Raw genomic sequence first — 23402 nt, 5'->3', positions numbered from 1 at the left:
CGAATCAAGGCTGGGTTGGGTGTCTAGCGTGCACATTGAGAGGCGCCGAGCAGAGCCAAGCCATCAATTGGGAATTCGGTGGGCAGCATTGCCGGTGCGGCATGTACTTGTACAAACGATGTAGAATTTCCCCTGTTGTCTCCTCCTAAGAAAAGAGAGGCGGGACGCAGGACGGAAAATACCATGTCGGAAGTGGTCTTGTCGGAAAGACAAGCAATCCTGTGCCGATCGTCACGTCCATGATTCGTGACCCTTCGGCCCGGGAAACCCGAAATGCCCTCCTCGTTTTCCGTTGTTATACCAAGAATACCATCGGGTTCGTCGTCGGGAGCTCCACATCGTTTAGTTCTGCTCGCCGCCCTGGTCCCGGGTGATATCGTCACTGCGGGAATTACGACCGTCAGCCATTCGTCCATTCCGGCCGGCGGCGCTGCTGTCCCAGGGAGGGGAGGACAAGACGGAGGAGCGGAAGAGCGGAGAAGGAGAGGGGACGAAATTGGAGCGTCAGTCGAGCCGAGGGGCGGGCCTTACATGTGGTCGGACAGCCGCTGGAGGTGGGCCTGCTGCTCCTGGATCTTCTTCTTGAGCTCCTTCAGCTTCTCCTTCTCGCGCTGCCGGATGGCGTAGTCCTCCTGGGCGCGCTCGCGGCGCTGGAAGGCATCGCTGGAGTTGGGGGGAAGAGTCGTTAGTTAGCACGCCTGGTCGTCATTTTCTTATCTCGGGTATGGTAGGGTGGGTGGAGGGTTGCTTGGGTCAGGAGCCGGAAGGGCAGAGAGAGAGACAGAAGAGACTTGGACGGGCAATTCCGTTCTGAAGCCTCGAGGCTATCCATTCGTCTCCATGCCCTTCCTCCTGCAGCTTCAGCAAGTCCAGAGGAACAAAAAACTCCAAAGCCCAGAGAAAGGATGGTGAATTGAGACGTAGAGGGGGAGGAGGGGCACTGCGTACCCTGGGCCGCCGGTCTTGGGCGGCGCGCCGGTATCACCGGCCGACATGGCGCGGGCAGTCGTCGAGAACATGCGGGAAAGGGGCCGCGCGGGGCGGGCGAGCTTGGTGATCGAGGTGCGCATCATTTTGGGTGGTGATGGTGGTGGTAGTGGTGGTTGCGAACGTTCAAGGTGGTTGTCGTTGTCAAGAAAAGACGGACAAGCAAAGCAATCCAATGGCGTCTGTGGGTTTTTTGAGCTGGCTGTAGCCGGTAATGGCAGTTCGCACAGAGCCGGCTACGGGAGCCTATCGCAGCTAAAAGCTTACGACCCCGGTCGGGCGGCCGCGGGGTGGTCTGATCAATCAAGGCTTGCCGCGGGTGGAGACGCCTTTTTCTCGGGGGCAAAACGTCACTGCGCACCACTCGCAGGGACTCTGGTTGTCACATGAGAGTGCTCTACGCATGGAGGACATCCTCGAAGCTTCGGTTGTCTCTGTTATACGCTGTGGATGGTGGCTTTGTCGGTCATATCATGCGATTCCCATCAAAAGCATCCTCAGTTTCTGGTTTCCAGCAGGTTCAAGTCAGTTCATGTTCGACTGTCGGTTTGGGGCAATTGCAGCTTAACCTGCAAACCAGCCTCGATGTTCTCAACGTCAACGATGCCATCCATGTTGAGCAATCCTATAGTAATTGCAGTATGGTCTGAGAAATGCAACGGCAAGAAAAAAGTGCCAAAAAAAAAGGAAAAGATCGGTAGGGGGACAAGGTCAAGGATCACGGTCCCCAGGTGTAAGTCGCTTGCCATTGTCTCACTTCTCGAGTCATGGGACCGTGATTCTTGGTTCTTCAAGCTCCTCATTCGAGAATACCGTGCACGCTGCAACAAGGTTGAGGTGATATGTCTACTCTCTCTGTGAATGTTCGCAGTTCATCGAGATTTGCCACGCGGGACAACCTTGGGACGTATAGTACTTATAGTTAACTTACCGCCTTGGCCAGTGCCGCCTACCATCGAAGCCAGGCGGTACGCTTGCTCCTAGCGTGGGACAGGACTAGTGCTCAACTCGGGCTCGTATGTTGAATCTCTACACGTAGTCGTCAAGATATGTGGACGGTGCCCATCATCCAACAGACGACATGGATACGATAAGCATCCAATGCTTGAGCCCTTCCTGCTGTCCATGGCCTATTTGGATCTACCGATACCCTCTCGAACCTCCGTCCGGGAGAGACTCAGGGCGACGACTCCTCTACACAGTGTCCTTGGTCACTAAAGAGAGAGATGATGTCGTGAACTCCAGAAGAGGGGACGGAGCTTTCTCATAACTGGCAGTCCTGGCCCGAATTTATCTTGGATCGCGTCTGACTGAGGCCATGCATTTTTCCGAGGTTTCTGTGTCTTGGAGGACGGCTTGCCATTTTGCCTGGGGGCGAGTTGTCAGAGAGTCGGTCCTCCTAACGCTCTCTCGTTGCGCCTCCTTGAACAACACCACGACATCCAGCAGGTGGCGATCGTCACTTGAATTGCCCGCACACTAGTGTGCGTAGAGCCTTTTGGACCTGGAGTCGCCCCTGACCCTAAGCGCGAAGCAGCCAGGATGCCGATTGCGGGACGGGGCAGATCCATGCATGCCCTTTGGGTGGCGTCGTATGTTTACTTTGGCTTTGTGGGAAGCGATGGTTGTTGGAGCAACATCCAGCGAAATCGGGAGATCAGGGACAGACATAGCTGCAGGACGGAAACCTCCTTACGGCCGCTCTGTCGATCCTAGGCGCCTCCACCCTACGGTGGTAGGGAAGGGGTGTCGTTCTGGCGCTCTTCCGGCGTTTGTGCCTGCCAACGCATAACGCGGATAAAACACGACGGCCATGCCCCTCAGCCCCTTGACAGCTCGCTGCCTGGAACAAGGGCACCTCCCGGAATCTGGAAGATGCAGAGAGAAGCCCAGATCCTGTCTGATGGATGCGGCTCAGCCCCGGCTCCACCATCGTCGGGGTTGACAACAGGAAACCAGCAACCTCACATAACCCAACCATCCCTGATGGATTCGTGAAAAGCAAAGCTGCACAGCTGCCCTGAGGGCCCTGAGGTCCCTGAGGTCCCTTTCCATTTGGCCAAACGACCCACAGAAGCCAGTGACGTACTGGGCCCCTGCACCAACCATGTCACGTGTTGGCACCCCCCCCCAGCAGGCGGGGTCTTGGTTGAGTGGCATGGCCAGTCGCAATCTCACTGGTCAGGTTGCTCAGGTTGCCCACCCACGCATCCCGCCTTGTGTTGTTGCTCACTGGTCTTCGGCCTTGCCCCTTCCCTCATTTCCAACTTTGCGTCCAAACCAAACCCAGTCAACTTCGCTTGTTTCGACTTTCTTTTTCCCCAAACCTTCTCGAGTGATTACCACGTCGCAACCCTCCCGCAACAACTTTCCTCGTCGTCATCCTTCACCACCTCACCCGCTTTCCGGCATCCTAGCCATCCTCACATATCTCAGAGGTGAGTCGGCGCCCTGTCCCTCCCCCCCTCACTCCTTTTGCATCGCCTTGCCCGAGATGCACACCACACCCCTCCCCGTTGTCGTCATCGCCGACTGCGATCGAGGCTCGCCCTCGGCCTTCGGAAGGCTTGTACTCCAACGCCTCCGGCTCGTCCATCAATTGCCATCTGCATCATCGTCGACCCTTCCCAAGGATCTCTCGGCGTAGCCCCTTGAGGAACCGGCGGCCGAGGTGCCCCTGCACCCCACATCAGGAGCGGGGAGCCTCGCCAGCACGCCAGCGCAGCACATTCGCATCGGGGCGTTGCTGCTCGAGCACGGTGACCTGCCGCGGCGTATTGATGCGGAGCTTTGGATGGCGGTTTGGTTTTCCTGCCCTGCACTGCATTTCTCCCTCTGCGCCTGGTTTGGCCATTTTGGGCAACAACCAAACAACACACACACCGACCCGTCTCACGCCACCGCGCCCAACCCGAATGCTGACGAGCTTTCTCTGGCAGACAAACCAACCAACCGTCAAAATGGGTCACGAAGATGCTGTCTACCTGGCCAAGCTCGCCGAGCAGGCCGAGCGCTACGAGGGCATGTATTCCCCTCAAACCCCGCGCGCGTCGACGGGCAACGTCTAACGCTCGGCTTTTTTTCACCCTTGCAGAGATGGTTGAGAACATGAAGGTCGTTGCGTCCGAGGACCGTGACCTGACTGTCGAGGAGAGGAACCTCCTGTCGGTCGCCTACAAGAACGTTATTGGCGCTCGCCGCGCGTCGTGGCGCATTGTTACGTCGATCGAGCAGAAGGAGGAGTCCAAGGGCAACACCGCCCAGGTCGCCCTCATCAAGGACTACCGCCAGAAGATCGAGAGCGAGCTTGCCAAGATCTGCGACGATATCCTCGGCGTCCTTGACAAGCACCTGATCCCGGCCGCGAAGTCTGGCGAGTCCAAGGTGTTCTACCACAAGATGTTCGTGCCCGAGCGCCCAACACCGTACACGTTGTCATGCTTGCCTTGGTTGCCGTCTAACCTGCCTACAGGAAGGGTGACTACCACCGCTACCTCGCCGAGTTCGCCGTTGGCGACCGTCGCAAGGACTCGGCCGACAAGTCCCTCGAGGCCTACAAGGCGGCCACCGAGGTTGCCCAGACCGAGCTGCCCCCCACGCACCCCATCCGCCTGGGTCTTGCCCTCAACTTCTCGGTCTTCTACTACGAGATTCTGAACGCCCCTGACCAGGCTTGCCACCTGGCCAAGCAGGCCTTCGATGATGCCATTGCCGGTGCGTATGGGCCCGTGCCGGCATGCCCCGCCATCTTGTTGCTGACGCCATGCCGCAGAGCTCGACACATTGAGCGAAGAGAGCTACAAGGACAGCACCCTCATCATGCAGCTCCTCCGCGACAACCTGGTATGTGAAGCAGCGTTCTCGCCGCGCAAGCACGCGCTAACCTGTTGCAGACGCTCTGGACCTCGTCCGAGGCCGAGCCTCCTGCGGCTGCCGGCCACGCCGACGCCGCCCCGGAGGAGCCCAAGGCCGAGGGCGTCGCCGACGAGCCCAAGGCTGAGTAAGCGCGTTGGTGTTTCTGGTCTCTCAATGGTAGTAGTAAACCCTGGATTGGCATTCCCCTTGATGGAACGGTGTCTTTGGTAGCGCGACTGGAGAAAGGCAACGTATCCCCTTTGCATGTTTACGGCAGATACACAAGGCTTGTGTGTTGATGGGCGGTTTATCGCGGCAGAGGTCGGAGGGCTAGAGGCAGCATTTGGAGGGTTTTGTTTCCTTTTTCAGATGGCTTGCTTCTTACTAGACTCCTGGCTGGCGAAGATCCGCCTGGGCACGAATTACAAACCCCGTCGTCAATACACGCCAGTTCTGGGAACCATGTAGTGTGTGTAGTGTTATGGTATTGCGTGTTGGGCTGCCATCCCTCAGGAGGGGTTTTTTTTTTCTTTTTAATTCGTACTAGCTAGATAGCAGGAGTCCTGGAATTAGCCCAGGACTCCGTAGTGTAAGGGTCACCTGTCCCGAGTTGAGCCCAACTCCTCCGTCTTCCCGGTCCCTGGCGTCCCCTCACCATCTTCCTCTTCCTCCTCGATCACTGCAAACTGAACCCTCAACCACAAGCTACAATCCGCACATCCAACCATCAGTTCGCCCAGGTCGGCCGCCTCCTCGAGGTCCGCCTCGCCAAACTCGTACCCGCGCGGGTTCCCGCACCGGCAGGAGCGGTACCATCGCGTTTCCTCCTCGCCGTTGGCGTCGGTCGTGGTGCTGCACTCGAGGTCGTCGAGGTCGACGATCTCGATGCCGGTTTGGAAATCGGTCGCGGAGAACCCGCGGTGGCCGCAGCTGCAGGCACCGCAGCAGGACGGCCCGAGCCGTTGTTGTTGCTGCTGCTGCTGCTGCTGCGGCTGCCGCAGGAAAAGGGCGCGGTCGTAGGCCTCGCGGAGGTCCGGGCGGGAGAGGGTCGCGTAGGCGGCCGAGATCTGGTCGATCGTGAACGAAGCGGAAGCGGAAGCGCCGCCGGGAGTCTGCTTGTCTGGGTGGTGGCTGAGGAGGGCGCGGCGGTAGGCGCGCTTGATGAGGCGGGCCGTGGCGGCTGGGTCCTCGGCCGAGGCGGACAGTGAGGAAGGGGAGAGGGAGAGGATTTCGTAGAAGGTTGGGCTGTTGGTACATTGGCAGTGATGGGTGGGCATGGTGGCGGTTGTGGCTGTTGTGAATGAGTGAGAACGAGGTGTGTATTTGTGCGTGTGGTGAGGGAGAGAGAGAGAGAGAGAGTCTGTGTGTGTGTGTGTGTATGGATGTGGGTGGGTAGGTGGGTGTGGTGATGGGGACGGTATTGAGGGGCGTTGTGTAAGTTGAGTTGCGATGGTCAGGTTTCAACAGGTTGGCCACGAGAGAACTTTTTTTCGCGCGCCGATCACGTGCGCTTTACGGTTGGGAAGGAGACCAAGAAATGGAAGAAGAAGAGAAGGGATCATCGCCTCAAGAGCTTCATGTCGAATGGCGAGAGCATGGACAAAGAGGTCAAGGAGTTGGGCGAGGAGGACCTGGGGGTCGGATATCTCTTGATGTTTCCTCAAGAGTTGCCCACTTTGGGCGGAGTGGGCTCTGACGTTTTACATGCTCCAAGGAGCAAAGCCCCAAGGGCGAAAGGCATGACAAAGGAAAGGTAAAAGCCGCCATTGCAGAACACAGACGCTGGGCGCTCAAAATGATAAACATGTTGTACATTGGTATCGGTACATTGCGAAGCACATACACGCGGTCTCCCCGGACCGGCACCTGGCCCCTTATTTGGGGAAGTTTGTCCAGTTCCGCTTCCCAACCTGCGCAAAGTTAGCCAATTCCTCCGGACAAAAGGGGCATGGGCTGCTGTCGTTGTTGGCTCACCTTTTTCCATTCCTTGATAAGCTCGGGCATGGCCAACATGGCCTGTCTCCTCTTCTCCATCCTGGCGGGCAAGCAGGTTAGCAACCGCCATATCCCCCTCCAACCCCCTTCCCGGCCGGAGCCTGCATAGCAAGGGACGGACGTACTTCGCTTCCAGCTGCCTCTCGTACTTGTGGCCCTTGACCTTCTGACCCACACCGGTACCCTTCACGCGCAGGCCTTCCTCGACCCTCTTGCGCAGGCGCTCCTCGGCGCTCTTGGGTGTGGAGGGCAGCAGCTCCGCGACGCCGTGCTCGCGAGCCAGCTTGTACAGCTCGGCCTGGCGACGCAGCGAGTACTTGGGCTCGTGCCAGCGGCCCGTCACGGGGTGGCGCAAGGGGAGGAACGGGTTCGGCGTGTCTTCTTGGTAGGCCGTCTTGAACGTCTCGGGGGTCTGGCCGGCGGGGAGGATCGAAGGGTGGGGGTAGCGGGCGAGAAAGGTCCGTAGCCGGGCCGGCAGCGCCAGCGCCAGCTTGATGTGTTCTTGCCTCGCGGCCGCCGCCATGGTCGAGGTGAGTTCCGGGGCGTGATGGGACGGTCCAACCCGGGAGGTGCGGTCGGTGATCGGGGGGGAGAGCGGGCAGACACAACGGTTCTCTCCCGTCGTTTTCGGCTTGGCACACGGCGCGGCGGCTCTGCTTTCAATCCTTCTTGAAAATGTTCGCGGGACCACTTGGACCGACGTTCCAGCGCTCGGGGTGGAGCCACGCCCGCCCCACCCGGCCGTGTAACCGGCGTAAATTACTTGGTACGTACCTGACAGTACTGCGTACATGACCTAAGGTACAACAACAGGCATGACAACAGCAGCAGAAGGCGCCAACAGCTTTCTTTCCAAACACTCTCTTTCAACCTCCATCGACATCCACCACCACCACCACAACCACCACCACCACCTCTCCCCCCCCCCCCCCCCCCCAAAATCTCCCTGTTCTCCGTCAACACCGTTGCAGCATGGAAAAGCGACGCCTACCTCCAGATCTACCCGCTCTTCTACGTCAGCGCGAAGCCGAAAAGGCTGCGGCAGCCAAGCCACGATGGATTCCGAAGAAGGAACGAGAACGACTCGCCGCCGAGGCGGCGGCCAAGGAAGCCGAGGAGCAGAAGAAGCGGGAGGAAGCCGTCAGGGCCGCGAACATGGAGTTTGAGAAGAAGCCTCGTACCGGCCAAAACGGCGCGAATGGGGCCGACGGACCGAACGGCTCGGGAAACATACCCACCGGCCCCAAGGCGATGCGCCACCCTGCGGAAGACGGCGATCACGAGCACGGAGGAAAGCGACGTCGCCTCAACGACGAGGAGAAGAAGGCCGAGATGGAGCGACGCGACGCGGCCGAGCTGCGCGCCAAGTACATGGGGCCCGAGGTCAACCAGTCCACCTTCTCGGTCAAGAAGAAGCGGCGGCGGACGGCGGCGAACAAGTTCAACTTCGACTGGGACCCCGAGGATGACACAAGCCGGCCGCACGACCCCATCTACGCCGAGCGCCTGGAGCCGCTCCATCGGCTGCCCGGGTTCGAAAACACGGACGAGCTGGTGCGACGCAAGGCCGAGGCGATACGGCGCGGCGACCCGGAGACGGGCGAGGAGCGCGCCCGGAAGCTGCTGGAGCAGCACGAGCGCGCCAAGCAGGCGGCCGACCGCAAGAACATGAACAAGCACTGGTCCGAGAAGAAGCTCGAGGACATGAGGGAGCGCGACTGGCGCATCTTCAAGGAGAACTTTGGCATCTCGACAAAGGGCGGCAGCATTCCAGATCCCATGCGGAGCTGGGACGAGTCGAAGCTGCCGCGGCGGCTCCTCGATCTCGTCTACAAAGTCGGCTACGACGAACCGACCCCTATCCAACGAGCGGCCATCCCGATCGCGCTGCAGGCGCGCGATCTTATCGGCGTCGCCGTCACCGGTTCCGGCAAAACGGCCGCCTTTCTCCTGCCGCTTCTTGTCTACATCTCGGAGCTGCCGCCGCTGGACGAGTTCAACAAGAACGACGGGCCGTATGCGCTCATCCTGGCGCCGACGCGAGAGCTGGTCCAGCAGATCGAAGCCGAGGCGAAGAAGTTTGCGGAACCGCTGGGGTTCACCGTCGTCAGCATCGTGGGTGGCCATTCGCTGGAGGAACAGGCGTTTGCGCTCCGCAACGGCGCCGAGATCATCGTCGCCACGCCGGGCCGTCTGGTGGACTGCCTCGAGCGGCGGCTGCTGGTGTTCTCGCAGTGCTGCTACATCATCATGGACGAGGCCGACCGCATGATCGACCAGGGCTTCGAGGAGCCGCTGACCAAGATCCTCGACGCGCTGCCCGTCACCAACGAGAAGCCCGACACGGAGGACGCCGAGAACCCGAAGCTCATGAGCCGCTACCTCGGCGGCAAAGACCGGTACCGGCAAACCATGATGTACACGGCCACCATGCCGCCGCTCGTCGAGCGCATCGCCAAGAAGTACCTCCGACGGCCGGCCATCGTGACGATCGGCAACGCGGGCGAGGCCGTTGACACGGTCGAGCAACGCGTCGAGTTCATCGCGGGCGAGGACAAGCGCAAGCGCCGGCTCCAGGAGATCCTTAACTCGGGCCAGTTCAAGCCGCCCATCATTGTCTTTGTCAACATCAAGCGCAACTGCGAGATGGTGGCCAAAGATATCAAGTCCTGGGGCTACCCGACGGCGGTGCTTCACGGCAGCAAGACGCAGGAGCAGCGCGAGGCGGCGCTGCTGTCGCTGCGCGAGGGCAAGACGAGCATCCTCGTCGCGACGGACCTGGCGGGCCGTGGTATCGACGTGCCCGACGTTTCGCTGGTCGTCAACTTCAACATGGCCACCAGCATCGAGTCGTACACGCATCGCATCGGTCGCACGGGTCGTGCGGGCAAGAGCGGCGTGGCGATTACGTTCCTGGGCAACGAGGATGCCGATGTCTTGTACGACCTGCGGCAAATCATCTCCAAGTCGTCCATCTCCAAGGTGCCCGAGGAGCTGCGCCGGCACGAGGCGGCGCAGTCCAAGCCGACGCGTGGTGGAGGAGGAGGAGGAGGAGGAGGCGGGCCGAAAGGAGGGGTGTGGCAGTGAAGGGACGATGCTGGGCTGTTGGCGTTGTGATGGAGCGTTGCAAGAGACATGTGCCTTGCCATCCTTTGTGGTTCCATCTTGATCCCGCCGCTGTGTATGTATATGTGTGTGTACATGTGTGTATGTGTCGCAAGACTGGACTATCCAAGGTAACTAGAGTGAATGATAATCTCAAGGTATTTTCATGGTTCCTACGGGTGTCCTGTACCTGGTCCGGAGTGCCCTGCTCCAAATAAGGTAAATACCTACTTGTACTGTACCTCTGATACCAAGTTGCCCCTATTATTCTTGGGAATCTTGGGATCCCGAGCTTCCAAGTCCAACAACCCTGAAGTCCCTCGAAGCTCTCCTGAACCAAAAAAAAAAGGAAAAAAAAGAGAGAAAAGGAGAAAAACAGCGTAACCGGATGCATCAGCACGCCATCGACACCCCGCTTTCAATCTCTTTCCAACCTGTAGTCAATAGGTAGTTTTGTTGGTACACCTGATGACGAGATACATGACAGTCGGTGTTCCATGGACAGCTTCCCATGCTGCAAGCAAGCATGGAACCCGAAACGGCCTACCGAGTGCCCCTCGTCATCCTTGACCCCGCTATAGTTATCGCATCCAGGCTCTTCCCTGTCGCCAAGCGCTCTCGTTGCGGAACCGTCCGGTTGTTTTCGTCCAAATTTTCGGCAAGTTGGCGGTGGTAACGGGGGGACTGCGGTGCATGCAATGACTGTGCCCACCGCAAAACAACCACAATCATGTGTCATTGACGAGCGGAATCCCATGGCCAGGAACAACCTTTTTTTTTTTTTTTCCCTCAGGTCCCCCCTTTTCCCTCAACTCTTCTGACGAGGAGACCGTTTCCAAGCCCCATGATGTGAGGTTGGAGGTTTGTGCTTGCACCTTACATCATATCGGCGAGGTGCCGCCGGCCTCGAGTCTTTTTTTTTTTTTTCTTTGTTGGTTTTCCTGTGACAGAAGGCCGATCGACAGGAAGTAAGAAACCTAAAGGGCTGGAGTGTGTGTTTTGGTCTCGACTCGCGCCCTTTTAAGGTCTCCGTCTGTCTGCTCCGCTCACCGGAGTCTTTCACTGTCGGGTCGGCTAGAGCCGCGTCCGCCCGCCGCTCGTCTCGAATGTGCTCTTGAACGGCGACGATCCTTTTTTTTCTGTTTCGCTCGCATCGCATTCGAGAGCCAACACTCCCAAGGAGTCTTGGATTTTGACGAGGTTTACTGTTCTCCGTCAAATCGCGTTGCCCTTTGGCGCGTCGCAAAGCAACAAGCGCAACATCCCGCCGAGACAGGATCCCCCGTCCACTCGCCGCCGCGGCTTCGTCCTCGTCGCCGCTATCAACGCCTCGCCGGCTTGCCTGACCCCGCCACCGTATCCCGGGGTTTGACAGACCGTTCTGCCTGTCGGCGCACCGGTTGGTTAGTTTGTCAGGAAAGGAATCCTCCCTCTTAGGCGGTCAAAAACGTTCGGCCCTTCGCCTCTCAGCCTTCAACCCTTCTTATCATGGAGCCCGCCACGAGAGGAGCCGACGTCCTCAAGCCCCTTCCTCACACTCCCTCCACCCCGGTTGCACACATGACCCGGCCGAGGACGGCAGCCATGGAGGCGGTTGAGGACATTGCGTACGGTTCGGTACGTTCTCGCTCCATGCATGCGTTGATCCAGCCCGAGTAGAAACACGCCTTCTAAACGCCCCAGCGCAGATAGCCGGCGTTGTCGGCAAGTACATCGAGTACCCCTTTGACACGGTCAAAGTGCGCCTCCAATCCCAGCCCGACCACCTCCCCCTCCGCTACCGGGGTCCCCTGGACTGCTTCGCCCAGTCCATCCGCGCCGACGGCTTCCTCGGCCTGTACCGCGGCATCAGCGCCCCCTTGGTCGGCGCCGCCCTCGAGAACAGCAGCCTCTTCTTCTGGGAGCGCCTGGGCCGCGCCGCCATCTACGCCTCGGGCTACACCCCGCGCGACCAGCCCTTGGCGCTGTCGGCGCTGTGGATGACGGGCGCCTTCTCGGGTGCCATGACCTCGTTCATCCTGACCCCCGTCGAGCTGGTCAAGTGCAAGATCCAGGTCCCCGAGACCAAGGGCGGCGTCGTCCGCGCCCCGCTGAGGCCCATTCCCGTCATCAAGGACATCTGGCGCCACCAGGGCCTGCGCGGCTTCTGGCACGGCCAGCTGGGCACGTTCCTGCGCGAGTCTGGCGGCGGTGCGGCTTGGTTCGGGTCCAAGGAGACGGTGACGAAGCTGTTCCGGCAGTGGAACGAGCGGTCGGCCGCCGAGGCAGGATCATCGTCGCGCCCCGCCGCTGCCAACGACGACGACCCTCTTCCGCTGTGGCAGCAGGCCGTGGCCGGCGCGTCGGCAGGCATGTCGTACAACTTCCTCTTCTTCCCCGCCGACACGATCAAGTCGCGCATGCAGACCACGCCCATCTGGGAGGGGCCCGCGCAGCATCGGACCTTTGCGGCCGAGGCCAGGGCCCTGTGGCACCAGGCGGGAATCAAGGGGTTTTATCGGGGTTGCGGCATCACGGTGCTCCGGTCGGTTCCCAGCTCCGCGTTTATTTTTATGGTCTATGACGGGTTGAAGAAGCATCTGCCGATGCAATGATGGGGAGCTCTCTTTTTCTTCTTCTTCTCCTTTTTCTTCTACCCGAATTTTTTTTGCTTGCTTTTTCTTCCTTTTCTTCTCTCTTCAAAGGGGGTTGATGGTCCGGGGATTGGGGTTTCTGGGCGGCATGGCGGGGCGTTTGAAGTCAGCAATACCTAGACTCTAGCAGGTTTCAACCGATACGGTGAATAGACATGACGACATTTCCAAGGTGGTTTCTGGGAAGTGTGGGGTCCAACAAGATCGAGGGATATTTACCATGACGTCCATGCATCTCTCGGTTCTTTTTGTCGTCTAGCCGCCCGTGTTCCAGATCAATTACAGACGACGCCTATCTGTACATTTGAACCGCTCTCCCATCTGGCATTCTTCCCTTCTTCTCCTTCTTTCCTCCTCCACCCCGCCTTCCACTTCCTACCGAGGTTCTCCCCCGCTCCATCAAACCTTGGGGCCCCGCGACCCGGTCGCCGCCGCCGCCGGAGGCCGAGGGCTCAAATCCCACCCGTTGAGATACCCGGTCCCAAACGACAGGTACGTGGCGAACCCGAGCCACGCGACGTACGGCGCCAGCAGCCAGCCCGAGACGGCGTCCACCTTGGTGCCCCACAGCCAGGCCAGGTAGGCGTTGATGCCGAACAACAGGGCCGCGTCGACGGTGGCGAGGAAGGGCCGGTTGAACCCGTAGAAAAGAGGCATCCAGGCGAGGTTGAGGCCGAGCTGGATCGTGTAGAGGGTGGCCCCGTGGCGGGCGGCATCAATGGTTTCCTGGTGGTTGTGCGCGTCGGCTCGTCAGAATGGGGACGTGCCATGGTGTTTGGGGACTTGCGGCTGCAGCAGGGGGGGGGGGGGGGGAGGAGAGGTGGGGAGGCACTTACGAGGCTGTTGAGGGGGGAGACGCCCAGCGTCAAGGCGCGGTACGCGGCGTAGCCCATGGAGCCGTACAGGGCGGTCCAGACGGGCGGGAAGACGGCCGCGGGCGGGCGAAGGGGCGGGTGCTTCAGGGTTGGGGACTCGCGCTCACGGGTCGCGGCTGGAGTTCAGGAGTTGGACGTTATCAGTCAATTTGGCTCCCGATGATCTCTTTTTTTTTTCGACTTTCATGTTGGACGGGAGAGGATGAAATCATACGCTTTGTGGCATATCCGATCACACTCCCGAGGCCAATAGGCAAAAGAACGGAGGCAGCGAGATTGGTGAGGATGCCATCGGAGAGAGTGAGGGAGGGGATATAAGTGGTCATTGTGGGCGTCGCTTGGGGAGGTTCTTGCTGCTTGTGGGATGTTGAGGACCTGGAGCAAAAGAGTTGTTTGTAGCTAAAGATGGGAAGATGGACTTGGGAAGAACCGTGGAAGGGAGGTAGGCCGGATGCATCATGAGAGAAGAAGGGGGGCGATCATAAGTCAGGGGCGTAGCTATGGATTGGCCTGGAACTTGGTGAGCTCCGAGGGGTATGACGACATTGGCTCGTCAACCACCGTGCCAAGGCTGAGATGCACGGCCACCCCGTTCAACGCATCATGCAACCTCAGGACACCGGTCCCTCTACGTACCGACCCTGCCGGGCAAGGCGGTCTAAAACACCTCGCCTCAGGCTGCAGAGACGAATGCCAGGGAACCGAGGTAGATTCTGAAGGCCACCAACAGCAACTTGCGGCCTGCATGAAGCCCCATACGCCAAAGTGCTCGTTTCCTGGGAACCGGCAGAGGCCTGCCTAGGTATCCCTGGTTGCATTGCCACCTGGGTGAGACATACTAGTATCGTTGTGGCAGGGAGATTTGGGGGGAGGTGATAGGCTAGGACTTCAGGTCCAGAGTCCTTCCATCCTTCCATCCTTCCACCGTGGCATTCGAGGTAGATTCCAGGCGGATTCTGGAGAGCACTCTTTGCTTGTGTATGGCCATGGTCTTGTGTGATGAGCTCCATCTTACACGAGACAGATCCTGGACACCCTCATCAGATGCGTAGGTAGGTAGGTAGGTAGGTAGGTATGCGTAATGTGCCGACGGGGCCAAGGACGGGACCGGAGCTCTCGGCGGCGGGGCTCGGGCCGGAGCCGGAGCCGGAGCCGGAGCCGGAATCGACCTGGGGTTGTCGGACCCCCCCGTCAGGTCCCACTGTCGGCGGCCCGGACCCACCTAACTGTCACGTGACCGACCCAGCCACCCAGCCGGCGGTGGAGATCAAGGGCCGCGACCGAGACGTGGAAGTCGCCCATCCAAACCGACCAACTTCGCCGTCCCGTCGCGATCCGCATCATCGACGCGCATCGGCCGGCCATTCCTTTCGAGTCCAACATCAGCCGAGGCTTCGGCCAGCTTCTTGTCACGAATTGTTCGTCCATCTTTCGCGTTTTCTTTCATCCCCAAAGCTCCCATTTCCCTTCTCATTGCCCCCGATCTTCTCCTCCCATCATGGAGAGCCGCGATTTTGATGGCGCTTCGCCCTCCAGAACCCTTGTTGGCATCTCCCTTCTGCCTTCATCTCATCTCCCGAATGCCCTCTCTCTTAATCCCCTCTTGCATCGTCGCCGTCGGCCTTCATGAAGCCACGCTTTGTTCTTTTGTGTTACCCTCGTCAATTATTGATTCGCGGCCTCGCGGACGCCCTCTCCCCCCCCGATCGCTTGTCACCACCACCACTCGCCTCATCTGCCCTGCCATTGCTCTGCCTCTCGACACCAGGATCACGTTTCCTTCTAACCGCAATCGTGTCGCCAAACAGTTCCACGCCCGATCATAAACCCCCGTCCTGGTCGTTTCGTCGCAACAATCAGCAAACACGGGACTGCAACGGCGCCCAACCTGACCAGGCGTTTTCTTTCTTCCTCCGACCATTGCTTCCTTTTCCTCTTACCGCGAAGGCAAAAAAAAAATCCCATCGCGATTCGAGACCGAACCATCGCGGCGGAACCCTGCTGCCGTCTAGCCGCGATCAATGGATTCGTACTACCGCGATTCAGGCCGTTCGCCGGTCGACCGTTGGAGCCGTGACGAAGCAAGGATGAAGGACGACAGAGCCGACAGAGGCGACGGCTTCTATCGAAATGGCAGGTCCCCTGGTGCGTCTCATTTGTTCGTTGTTGTTCCTCTCATGCTCGCAGGCATTGCCTGCGATGATGTCATCACGCTGCTTGTTTCTGCCCGCGGCCAGTCTCTGAAATCCGTCCATGGTGGTTACTAACGCGCCTGTCAGGTGCAGACCGCAGCCGCCGTCGCTCTCGATCTCCCGCCGGTGTCGATCGCTACGAACCCAGAGGTCGCGGCCGCGATGACTATGCTGGCACCAGGGACCGCGACGATCGCGGTCGCCGCTCGCCCCACGTCAACATCGACCGCTACGTTCCGGGCCAGGACAACACCTTGCCCCAGGCTCTGACCAACCCTCTTCCCGACCCCCTCAAGCTTCCGTACCAAGTTGGGTTTTCGTGGTTTGGCGAGTGGTGGAGGACAAATGAGAGGATCAAAGAGGAGAAGGAACGCATCAAGAGCGGGCGGCGCCGCGAGCCCGAGCGCATCCGTGGGCCCCGCGAGGCCCAGGAGGAGCGGGAGAAGGAAAAGGCAAAGATCCAGGCGGCCTACGACAAGTACAAAGAGGAGCTCCAGGCCAAGATGGCGCAAGCCTTCGTCAAGCAACACAAGGAGGACCAGTGGTTCAAAGAGCGCTATGTTGCCGAGGTCCGCGACCCTTTCCGCCAGCAGCTGAACGAAATGCGCCACGGAGCCTACGCCCGGTGGGAGCAGGACCTCGCGTCAGGTGTCTTTGATGACTTCACTCTCGAGGGCATCCCCAAGAGCGAAAGCAACGGTGCCGGCGGCGTCGCCGAAAAGGAGGAGGGCGAAGCGACCGGCGGCAATGAGGTCATGGGTGTCGGCGATCTTGTGCCTGCCAACCCTGCCGAGTTCCGAGACGAGGCCCTGGACCAGCCCACTCTCCTCATCAAAACCATCGCGCCCTCCGTAAGCCGTCAGAACCTGGAGGCCTTCTGCAAGGAGCACCTCGGCGAGGGCGAAGGCGGCTTCAAATGGCTTTCCCTGAGCGATCCGAACCCCAGCAAGCGGTACCACCGCATCGGCTGGATTATGCTCCACCCTGCCCCCGAGCCGATCCCGGAGGAGACGGAGGAGGCCAAGGACGAAGAGACCGATGGGTCCAAGCCCCCGGGCCCCCAGTCAACCGCCGAGAAGGCGTTGGAGGCCATCAATGGCAAGACCGTCAAGGATGAGCTGCGCGGCGACTTCACCTGCCACGTCGGCGTCCACAACCCCCCGGCCCACCCCCGGAAGAAGGCGCTCTGGGATCTCTTTTCCGCGCCGGAGCGCATCCGTAAAGACCTTCAGCTCGCGACCGATTTGGTGCTCAAGTTCGAGGCCGATACCGGGTCCGATCTCAATGCGACGGTCCTCATTGAGGAGCATGTCGATAGGCTGCGGAGCGAAGGCAAGCTCCAGCCTGCCGTTCCCGCTACAACCCCGGTGAAGAAGCCCAAGAGAGAGCGGACGATCCGGACGGACGACTCTATGGATGTGGAGCGCGAGGAAGACGACGAGCCCTTGCCAGACGAGGCCGACGAGGACGAGGACGAGGACGAGGGCATGGTGGACGATGAGGTGGATGATATGGACCTGCTCGTCACCAAGAAGCGCCTGGATCTGACGGTCGAGTACCTGCGCCGCGTCTTCAACTTCTGCTTCTTCTGCGTGTTTGAGAGCGACTCGGTCCACGAGTTGACCCGCAAGTGCCCTGGCGGTCATCTGCGGCGGCCCAGGAACACCCTTTCTTCGGCTGCCAAGGCCGTGGCCGAAGCCAGCGCCAACGGCGAGCCTTTCCCGGCCAAGAAGCGCAAGGAAGGGGAAGAGCTCGAGGAGGGCGAGGCTCCCGAGGAGGACCGCAAGTTCCGCGCCACGTCCAAGGCCGAGCAGCAGCTGCAGCGGGCCTACAACTGGGTCAAGACCTTTGAGGACAAGATCAACCAGATCCTGCACCCAGAGTCGGCCGACCTGCGGAAGCTTGGCGGCAAGCCCATCGAGGACGCCCTCAACGACGAGCTTCCCAAGCACGTCAAGCAGGAGGATGAGCACAAGTGGCGGTGCAAGATCCCCGAGTGCACCAAGCTCTTCAAAGAGGAGCACTTCTGGCGGAAGCACGTCGAGAAGCGGCACACAGAGTGGCTTGAGAAGCTCAAGGAAGAGGTGAGCAACCCCCCCCCCCCCCCGAGGGGCAATTGACATCATCCGAAACACTAAACGCTAACTCTTGTATCCAATACAGTTTGAGCTCATCAACGCCTACGTCCTGGATCCATCCCACATCGCCCCTTCGCGCACCGACGCAACCTCCAACGGCCACTTCCCGCAGGGCAACCAGCAGCCCACCGGCACGCCGCGTGGCTTCAACCTGCAGACCTATGCCATGAACAGCATGCTCAACTTCCCCAACTTCCCCATGCCAATGTTCCCGCCCAACATGATGGGGGCGGGCGGGGCCAACCCGCTGAGCAACCCGGCCGCTTGGCACGCGGGCGGCGCAGGCGGCAGCCACGACGACCGTAGCGGTGGGCCGGGTCCCATCCGCCGCGGCGGCCCCATGTCGGGCGGCGGCCCTGGCGGTGGCGGAAGCCGGTTCCAGAGCCGGTCTGCGCCCTACGAGCGCCGGCCTGGCGGCAACCCGCGCTACGGCGCCGGTGCTGGCGGCGACGGCGGCATGGGCGGCGGAGGCCGCGGCGGCCGGTCGGGGCCGGCGAATCGCTGGGGCGACGGTGCGGGCGTCGCTGCCGTTGGGCCCCGCGAGGCCGTGCAGGGCCGCACGCTGAAGAGCTATGAGGATCTGGACCAGGTGTCGGGTGGCGGCGGCGGGGAGTTGAACTATTGAGCGCCGTGGCCGCGGGGGGGGGGGGGTCAAAGGTCGGTTGAGGAGGCGAGAAGCTAGGTCATACAAAGTGGCCAGGCTTTTTGGCTCCTACCTAGGTACCTGTGCTATCGCTGATTATTTGCTTCGTGGAAAGGAGACGGGCCATTTCTTGGTTTCGAAGGGAGAGGGGGTATGACCGAGCAATGAAGAGCCTCGTTGCCTAATGGTGGAGTGGACATGGTGGTGTCGTGATGTTTGTTTGGGGGCCGAGGAAAGGTTTCAAGGAAGGGCATATGTGGCTGCGTGTGTGCGTGTGTATGCGTTTTCCTGCTGTATTGTACAAAAGCACCACAAGGCTTTCAAGGGTAGTAGGTAGTTTTTTTTAGCAGAATTCGAGGTTGCCACGGCTTGTTTGCCTAACGTTGTCTGTCGCTCATGGCATCTTACCCTTTGGCCGTACCTTATCCGTACCAGGTAGTTATTAGTCAGTCATCCATCGCGTTGCTTCTCCCAAATCAAGGAGTGGCCGGAGCTGGCCTCGAGGTCCTGGAGGTCATGGACAGATGGTTACAAACCCGGAGTTAGGAAGCAAAGAAGAAGCCGGCCAGTTTCTAACGGATCCAGTTCTACGGAGGAGGATATCTCTGACTTTTTTGACAACCCATCATCCGTTCGTGCGTTTATTTTGCCAATCCTACATCAATTGACTCTAGCCCGTGAGATGCGTTTGCCTGTTCCCTCCCTCGCCTTTGATCCGTCCCTTTTCCCCCCCTTACCTGCTCAGCGCAATATCATCAATACGCAGAATCATCTTGACCGTCTCGGCAGCCAGCTCGATGGCGCTGGTGCTGACGAGCAGGGGTTGAAGGACGTTCTCCTTGGCAATGTTGGAGTTGACGCCGGCGCTCTTGATGCTCACGCCGGCGTTCTTCTCGCCGAGCTCGTGGCGGTGGCGCAGCTCGGTGACCACCTTGATGCTGTTGAGACCCGCGTTCTCGGCAAGGGTCGTGGGGATCACCTCCATGGCGTCGGCAAAGGCCTTCCAGCAGATGGCCTCGGTGCCCGACAGCTCGCGGGCGCGCTTGCTCAGCTGGCTGGCAATCTCGATCTCGGCGGCGCCGCCGCCCGCGATGAGGGCCTTCTTCTTGACGAGGCAGCGGACGACGCACAGGGCGTCGTGCAGGGACCGCTCGGCCTCGTCGAGGATGAGGCTGTTGGCGCCGCGCACAACGACGGACACGGTCTTGCCGGCCTGGGGGTTGGGCTTGGTGCCCGTGACCTTGACCATGCGGCTGCCGGCGGACTGGACCTCCTCGACCAGGTCGGCCGAGCCGAGCTTGTCCTCGGTGAAGCTGTCGATGTCGGCGATGGGCTTGCAGCCCGTCGACTTGCAGATGAACTCGACCTCGTCGCGCTCGATGTCCTTGACGGCGAGGATGCCGAGGCGCTGGAGGAAGTGGAGGGAGAGGTCGTTGACGGCGTCGCGGAGGATGGACTTTTGGATGAAGAGCACGTTGCACTTGGCCTTCTTGATCTTCTTGACCATGTTGAGCAGGTACATGCGCTCCTCCTTGATGATCTTGTCCATTTGCCTGTAGTCGTTGACTTGGATGGTGTTTTCCATCTGGGGGGCGGGTCAGCAAAGGAGACGCTCCAAGGGGGGACACCGGGGTGGTGCAACAACAAACGTACATCAGGCTTGGGCGGGCTCAGCTGGAACTGGATCATGCCGATCCTAGCCTTCTCCATGCGCGTCGGGCCGCCCGCGCTCTTGATGACGGGCTGGGTCAAGACCAGGCCGTCCACCAGCTCGCTGTCCTCTATCGTGCCGCCGACCTTCTTGATGATGCGGATGTTCTTCAAGTCGACGTTGTCGGCCGTCTTAAGGTCGATGGTCTTGGTGACGGCGTTGACGGCCATGGGCCCGAGGATGTTGGAGTACTGCGAGACGATCTTGGATGACAGGGACGTGTTGGCGGCCTGGAGGAGGGCGGCGGTGTCTGTGAGGGCGATGGGCTGAGACATGTCGTGGAGGATCTCGACGGCGGCGGCGGCGGCTCTCTGGAACGACTCGGAGATGACGGAGGGGTGGATGCCCTTGGACAGTAACCGGTCGGCGGCGCCGAGCAGACTGCCGCAGATGACGACGACCGAGGTGGTGCCGTCGCCAGCCTCGACGTCCTGGGCGTTGGACAGCTGCACGAGCATCTTGGCGGTCGGGTGCATGACGGCCATGCTCTTGAGCATTGTGCTGCCGTCGTTGGTGATGATTGTCTCGCCCTTGCCGCTCCGGATCATCTTGTCCATACCCCTGGGCCCAAGCGATGTCCTGATGGCGTCGGCGACGGCTGCGGCGGGTCACGGGTCAGCACTGCGCTGCGAAGGCATCGTTCGAGGCGGTGGGATCCTCGGCCTACCTCTGGCGGCAACGATGTTGGAGGACCGGACAGCCAGAGGCTTCTCCTTGTCCTGCATCGGGCAGGTCAGCAACAGGCCGTGTGAGGCGGCAAAGGCATTCAGGAGCCAAGTACCCTGAAGGTCGCGTTCGCGGCCGTGGCGGGCTGTGTCGCGGTCGCCATGGTGCAAGAAAGGTCGGTGTAAAGGCTGTGACGGGTAGGGCAGCACGGACGGGGCGCTCGAGGATTTTTTTTGGGGGGGAGGGTTGTTGTTGTTGTTGTTGTCTTTGTTGTCGACGCCTAGGGCAGCACTCCCTTTCGCTGAGGTTGACTTCTACTTCGATTTGGGACCGTCTTTTTCTTTGCTGGAGTGCAGCGGGGGAGCTTTCCAGGGTGGGCTGCTGCTGGCGGGGCTGCCAGCCAGATATCGACGCTAAGCCCGCTGGGGATTAGCCGCATTTCAGCCTCGCAGAAGGTCGGGACCCACTCCAAGCCCAAGGCAACATGCGGATTACGGCAGCGAAGCTTCTCCCTGTCGTTGCTTCATCCACATCCACATCCCACCCATCCCAACCGGTTGGACCAGCATCCATCACAAAACAACCATCGCCACCACCATCACCACCACCACCACTACCGCCACCACCACCACTTCGATTACACACCGCCGCCAGCACCAGCACCACCACCACCACCATACACAACGAAGCGACCGGCGATATTCCGTCAAAGTCACCACCGACCGCAGTTCCATCCATTTCTTGTTCCCTAGCGAAACCCATCAAGTCCGACACCCGCCTGCGCCAGCCACCGTTGCTCGCTCTCCGCCCAGAATGGTACTGTCCCAGCCGCTCCAACCCGGAAGCCATCCTGCTCCGCATCGCATCGGCATGCTGACTTGGAGCAGCCGTCCGCCACCGGGTCGAACTGGGAGAAGTACAGGAAGAACTTCGACGAGGAGATAGAAGAGAAGAAGATCACGCCGCTATCAGATGAGTCCGTCACCCGTCACCTCCGTCACCTTCGTCACCTCCCGTCACCCCCGTCACCCCCCGTCACACGCCCGTCACACGCCCGGCCGAAACGCACCCCTTCCTTCGACAGCTCAACGCTGACGTCATGAAGGGATATCCAGGTGCTCAAGACATACGGCGCCGCGCCGTACGGAGCCGCCATCAAGAAGCTCGAGCAGCAAATAAAAGAGAAGCAGCAGAGCGTCGATGAGAAGATCGGCATCAAGGTACGCAGGACGGCCAAGGCGGGCCACCAGGGATACCACCCAACCGACGCTGACGGGATGCCCAGGAATCGGACACGGGGCTCGCACCCCCTCACCTCTGGGACATCGCCGCCGACAGGCAACGCCTGCAGGAGGAGCAACCGCTTCAGGTAGCGCGGTGCACCAAGATCATCCCCGACGAGAAGGACGAGTCCAAGAGCAAGTATGTCATCAACGTCAAGCAGATCGCAAAGTTCGTCGTCCAGCTCGGCGAGCGCGTGAGCCCGACCGACATCGAGGAGGGCATGCGCGTCGGCGTCGACCGCAACAAGTACCAGATCCTCCTCCCGCTCCCGCCCAAGATCGACGCCAGCGTCACCATGATGACGGTCGAGGAGAAGCCCGACGTCACCTACGGCGATGTCGGCGGCTGCAAGGAGCAGGTCGAGAAGCTGCGCGAGGTGGTGGAAATGCCCCTGCTCTCGCCCGAGCGCTTCGGAAACCTGGGCATCGACCCGCCCAAGGGTGCCCTCCTCTACGGGCCCCCCGGAACCGGCAAGACGCTGTGCGCCCGTGCCGTGGCGAACCGGACGGACGCCACGTTCATCCGCGTCATCGGCAGCGAGCTGGTGCAAAAGTACGTCGGCGAGGGCGCCCGCATGGTGCGCGAGCTGTTCGAGATGGCCCGGACCAAGAAGGCGTGCATCATCTTCTTTGACGAGATCGACGCCATCGGCGGGGCGCGCTTCGACGACGGCGCAGGCGGCGACAACGAAGTCCAGCGCACCATGCTGGAGCTCATCACGCAGCTCGACGGCTTCGACGCGCGCGGTAACATCAAGGTCATGTTCGCCACCAACCGGCCCTCCACCCTGGACCCTGCGCTCATGCGGCCCGGGCGTATCGACCGCAAGATCGAGTTCTCGCTGCCCGACCTCGAGGGACGCGCCAACATTCTGCGCATCCACGCCAAGAGCATGTCGGTCGAGCGCGACATTCGGTGGGAGCTCATCTCTCGCCTGTGCCCCAACGCCACGGGCGCCGAGCTGCGGAGCGTCTGCACCGAGGCCGGCATGTTCGCCATCCGCGCCCGCAGGAAGGTGGCCACGGAGAAGGACTTTTTGAGCGCCGTCGACAAGGTCATCAAGGGCAACCTCAAGTTCAACTCGACCGCCGCGTACGCGCAATACAACTAGGCGGGTCGTGGACAGCGCGCGCGCGGGGGGGAGGAGGAGGAGGAGGAGGAAGATGAAGCCTGTTTTGCCTGTCGTTGCATGTAATGATAGAAAGCGCACAACCACGCCGGAGTTCCCTTGGCAATCATTTCACACCGAGGAGGGATGGTTGATGAACGTTTGCTATGAAGGATGGCTCCAGCTGAATGAAGCCCTGGGGTTGCCAAA

General features: G+C 60.5%; 10 protein-coding genes across 10 annotated transcripts; 5 read left to right on the top strand and 5 right to left on the bottom strand.

The window, feature by feature from the left end:
* Positions 1-342: 342 nt before the first annotated feature.
* Positions 343-1073, bottom strand: VTJ83DRAFT_672 (uncharacterized protein; the record flags this gene model as incomplete). The annotated part of the gene is made up of 3 exons (XM_071013462.1): positions 343-382; positions 532-663; positions 949-1073. The coding sequence occupies 3 exons, from the start codon at positions 1071-1073 to the stop codon at positions 343-345; spliced, it is 297 nt and encodes a 98-aa protein (XP_070870025.1).
* A 2874-nt stretch (positions 1074-3947) lies between these two features.
* VTJ83DRAFT_671 (uncharacterized protein) lies at positions 3948-4991 on the top strand (the record flags this gene model as incomplete). Its single annotated transcript, XM_071013451.1, has 5 exons — positions 3948-4008; positions 4082-4388; positions 4460-4701; positions 4760-4830; positions 4881-4991. 5 exons carry the CDS (start codon positions 3948-3950, stop codon positions 4989-4991), a joined length of 792 nt encoding a protein of 263 aa, XP_070870024.1.
* A 447-nt stretch (positions 4992-5438) lies between these two features.
* On the bottom strand, positions 5439-6119 carry VTJ83DRAFT_670 (uncharacterized protein; the record flags this gene model as incomplete). The annotated part of the gene is made up of 1 exon (XM_071013440.1): positions 5439-6119. One exon carries the CDS (start codon positions 6117-6119, stop codon positions 5439-5441), a length of 681 nt encoding a protein of 226 aa, XP_070870023.1.
* A 597-nt stretch (positions 6120-6716) lies between these two features.
* VTJ83DRAFT_669 (mitochondrial 54S ribosomal protein mL59) lies at positions 6717-7360 on the bottom strand (the record flags this gene model as incomplete). The annotated part of the gene is made up of 3 exons (XM_071013428.1): positions 6717-6752; positions 6817-6877; positions 6963-7360. 3 exons carry the CDS (start codon positions 7358-7360, stop codon positions 6717-6719), a joined length of 495 nt encoding a protein of 164 aa, XP_070870022.1.
* Positions 7361-7809: 449 nt separating this feature from the next.
* Positions 7810-9924, top strand: VTJ83DRAFT_668 (uncharacterized protein; the record flags this gene model as incomplete). Its single annotated transcript, XM_071013417.1, has 1 exon — positions 7810-9924. The coding sequence occupies one exon, from the start codon at positions 7810-7812 to the stop codon at positions 9922-9924; it is 2115 nt and encodes a 704-aa protein (XP_070870021.1).
* Positions 9925-11430: 1506 nt separating this feature from the next.
* VTJ83DRAFT_667 (uncharacterized protein) lies at positions 11431-12536 on the top strand (the record flags this gene model as incomplete). The annotated part of the gene is made up of 2 exons (XM_071013406.1): positions 11431-11559; positions 11631-12536. 2 exons carry the CDS (start codon positions 11431-11433, stop codon positions 12534-12536), a joined length of 1035 nt encoding a protein of 344 aa, XP_070870020.1.
* A 438-nt stretch (positions 12537-12974) lies between these two features.
* On the bottom strand, positions 12975-13776 carry VTJ83DRAFT_666 (uncharacterized protein; the record flags this gene model as incomplete). The annotated part of the gene is made up of 3 exons (XM_071013395.1): positions 12975-13301; positions 13412-13566; positions 13665-13776. 3 exons carry the CDS (start codon positions 13774-13776, stop codon positions 12975-12977), a joined length of 594 nt encoding a protein of 197 aa, XP_070870019.1.
* Positions 13777-15471: 1695 nt separating this feature from the next.
* VTJ83DRAFT_665 (uncharacterized protein) lies at positions 15472-18405 on the top strand (the record flags this gene model as incomplete). The annotated part of the gene is made up of 3 exons (XM_071013384.1): positions 15472-15595; positions 15730-17726; positions 17806-18405. The coding sequence occupies 3 exons, from the start codon at positions 15472-15474 to the stop codon at positions 18403-18405; spliced, it is 2721 nt and encodes a 906-aa protein (XP_070870018.1).
* A 751-nt stretch (positions 18406-19156) lies between these two features.
* Positions 19157-20963, bottom strand: VTJ83DRAFT_664 (uncharacterized protein; the record flags this gene model as incomplete). The annotated part of the gene is made up of 4 exons (XM_071013373.1): positions 19157-20008; positions 20077-20732; positions 20802-20853; positions 20916-20963. The coding sequence occupies 4 exons, from the start codon at positions 20961-20963 to the stop codon at positions 19157-19159; spliced, it is 1608 nt and encodes a 535-aa protein (XP_070870017.1).
* Positions 20964-21613: 650 nt separating this feature from the next.
* VTJ83DRAFT_663 (uncharacterized protein) lies at positions 21614-23195 on the top strand (the record flags this gene model as incomplete). The annotated part of the gene is made up of 4 exons (XM_071013362.1): positions 21614-21616; positions 21688-21776; positions 21906-22020; positions 22086-23195. The coding sequence occupies 4 exons, from the start codon at positions 21614-21616 to the stop codon at positions 23193-23195; spliced, it is 1317 nt and encodes a 438-aa protein (XP_070870016.1).
* Between the last annotated feature and the right edge of the window lie 207 nt (positions 23196-23402).

This window comes from Remersonia thermophila, chromosome 1, assembly GCF_042764415.1.
Source record: "Remersonia thermophila strain ATCC 22073 chromosome 1, whole genome shotgun sequence".
NCBI lineage: Eukaryota > Fungi > Ascomycota > Sordariomycetes > Sordariales > Chaetomiaceae > Remersonia > Remersonia thermophila.
The sequence above is the reverse complement of the archived record's forward strand: the minus strand, read 5'-3'. Positions and strand labels throughout refer to the sequence as shown.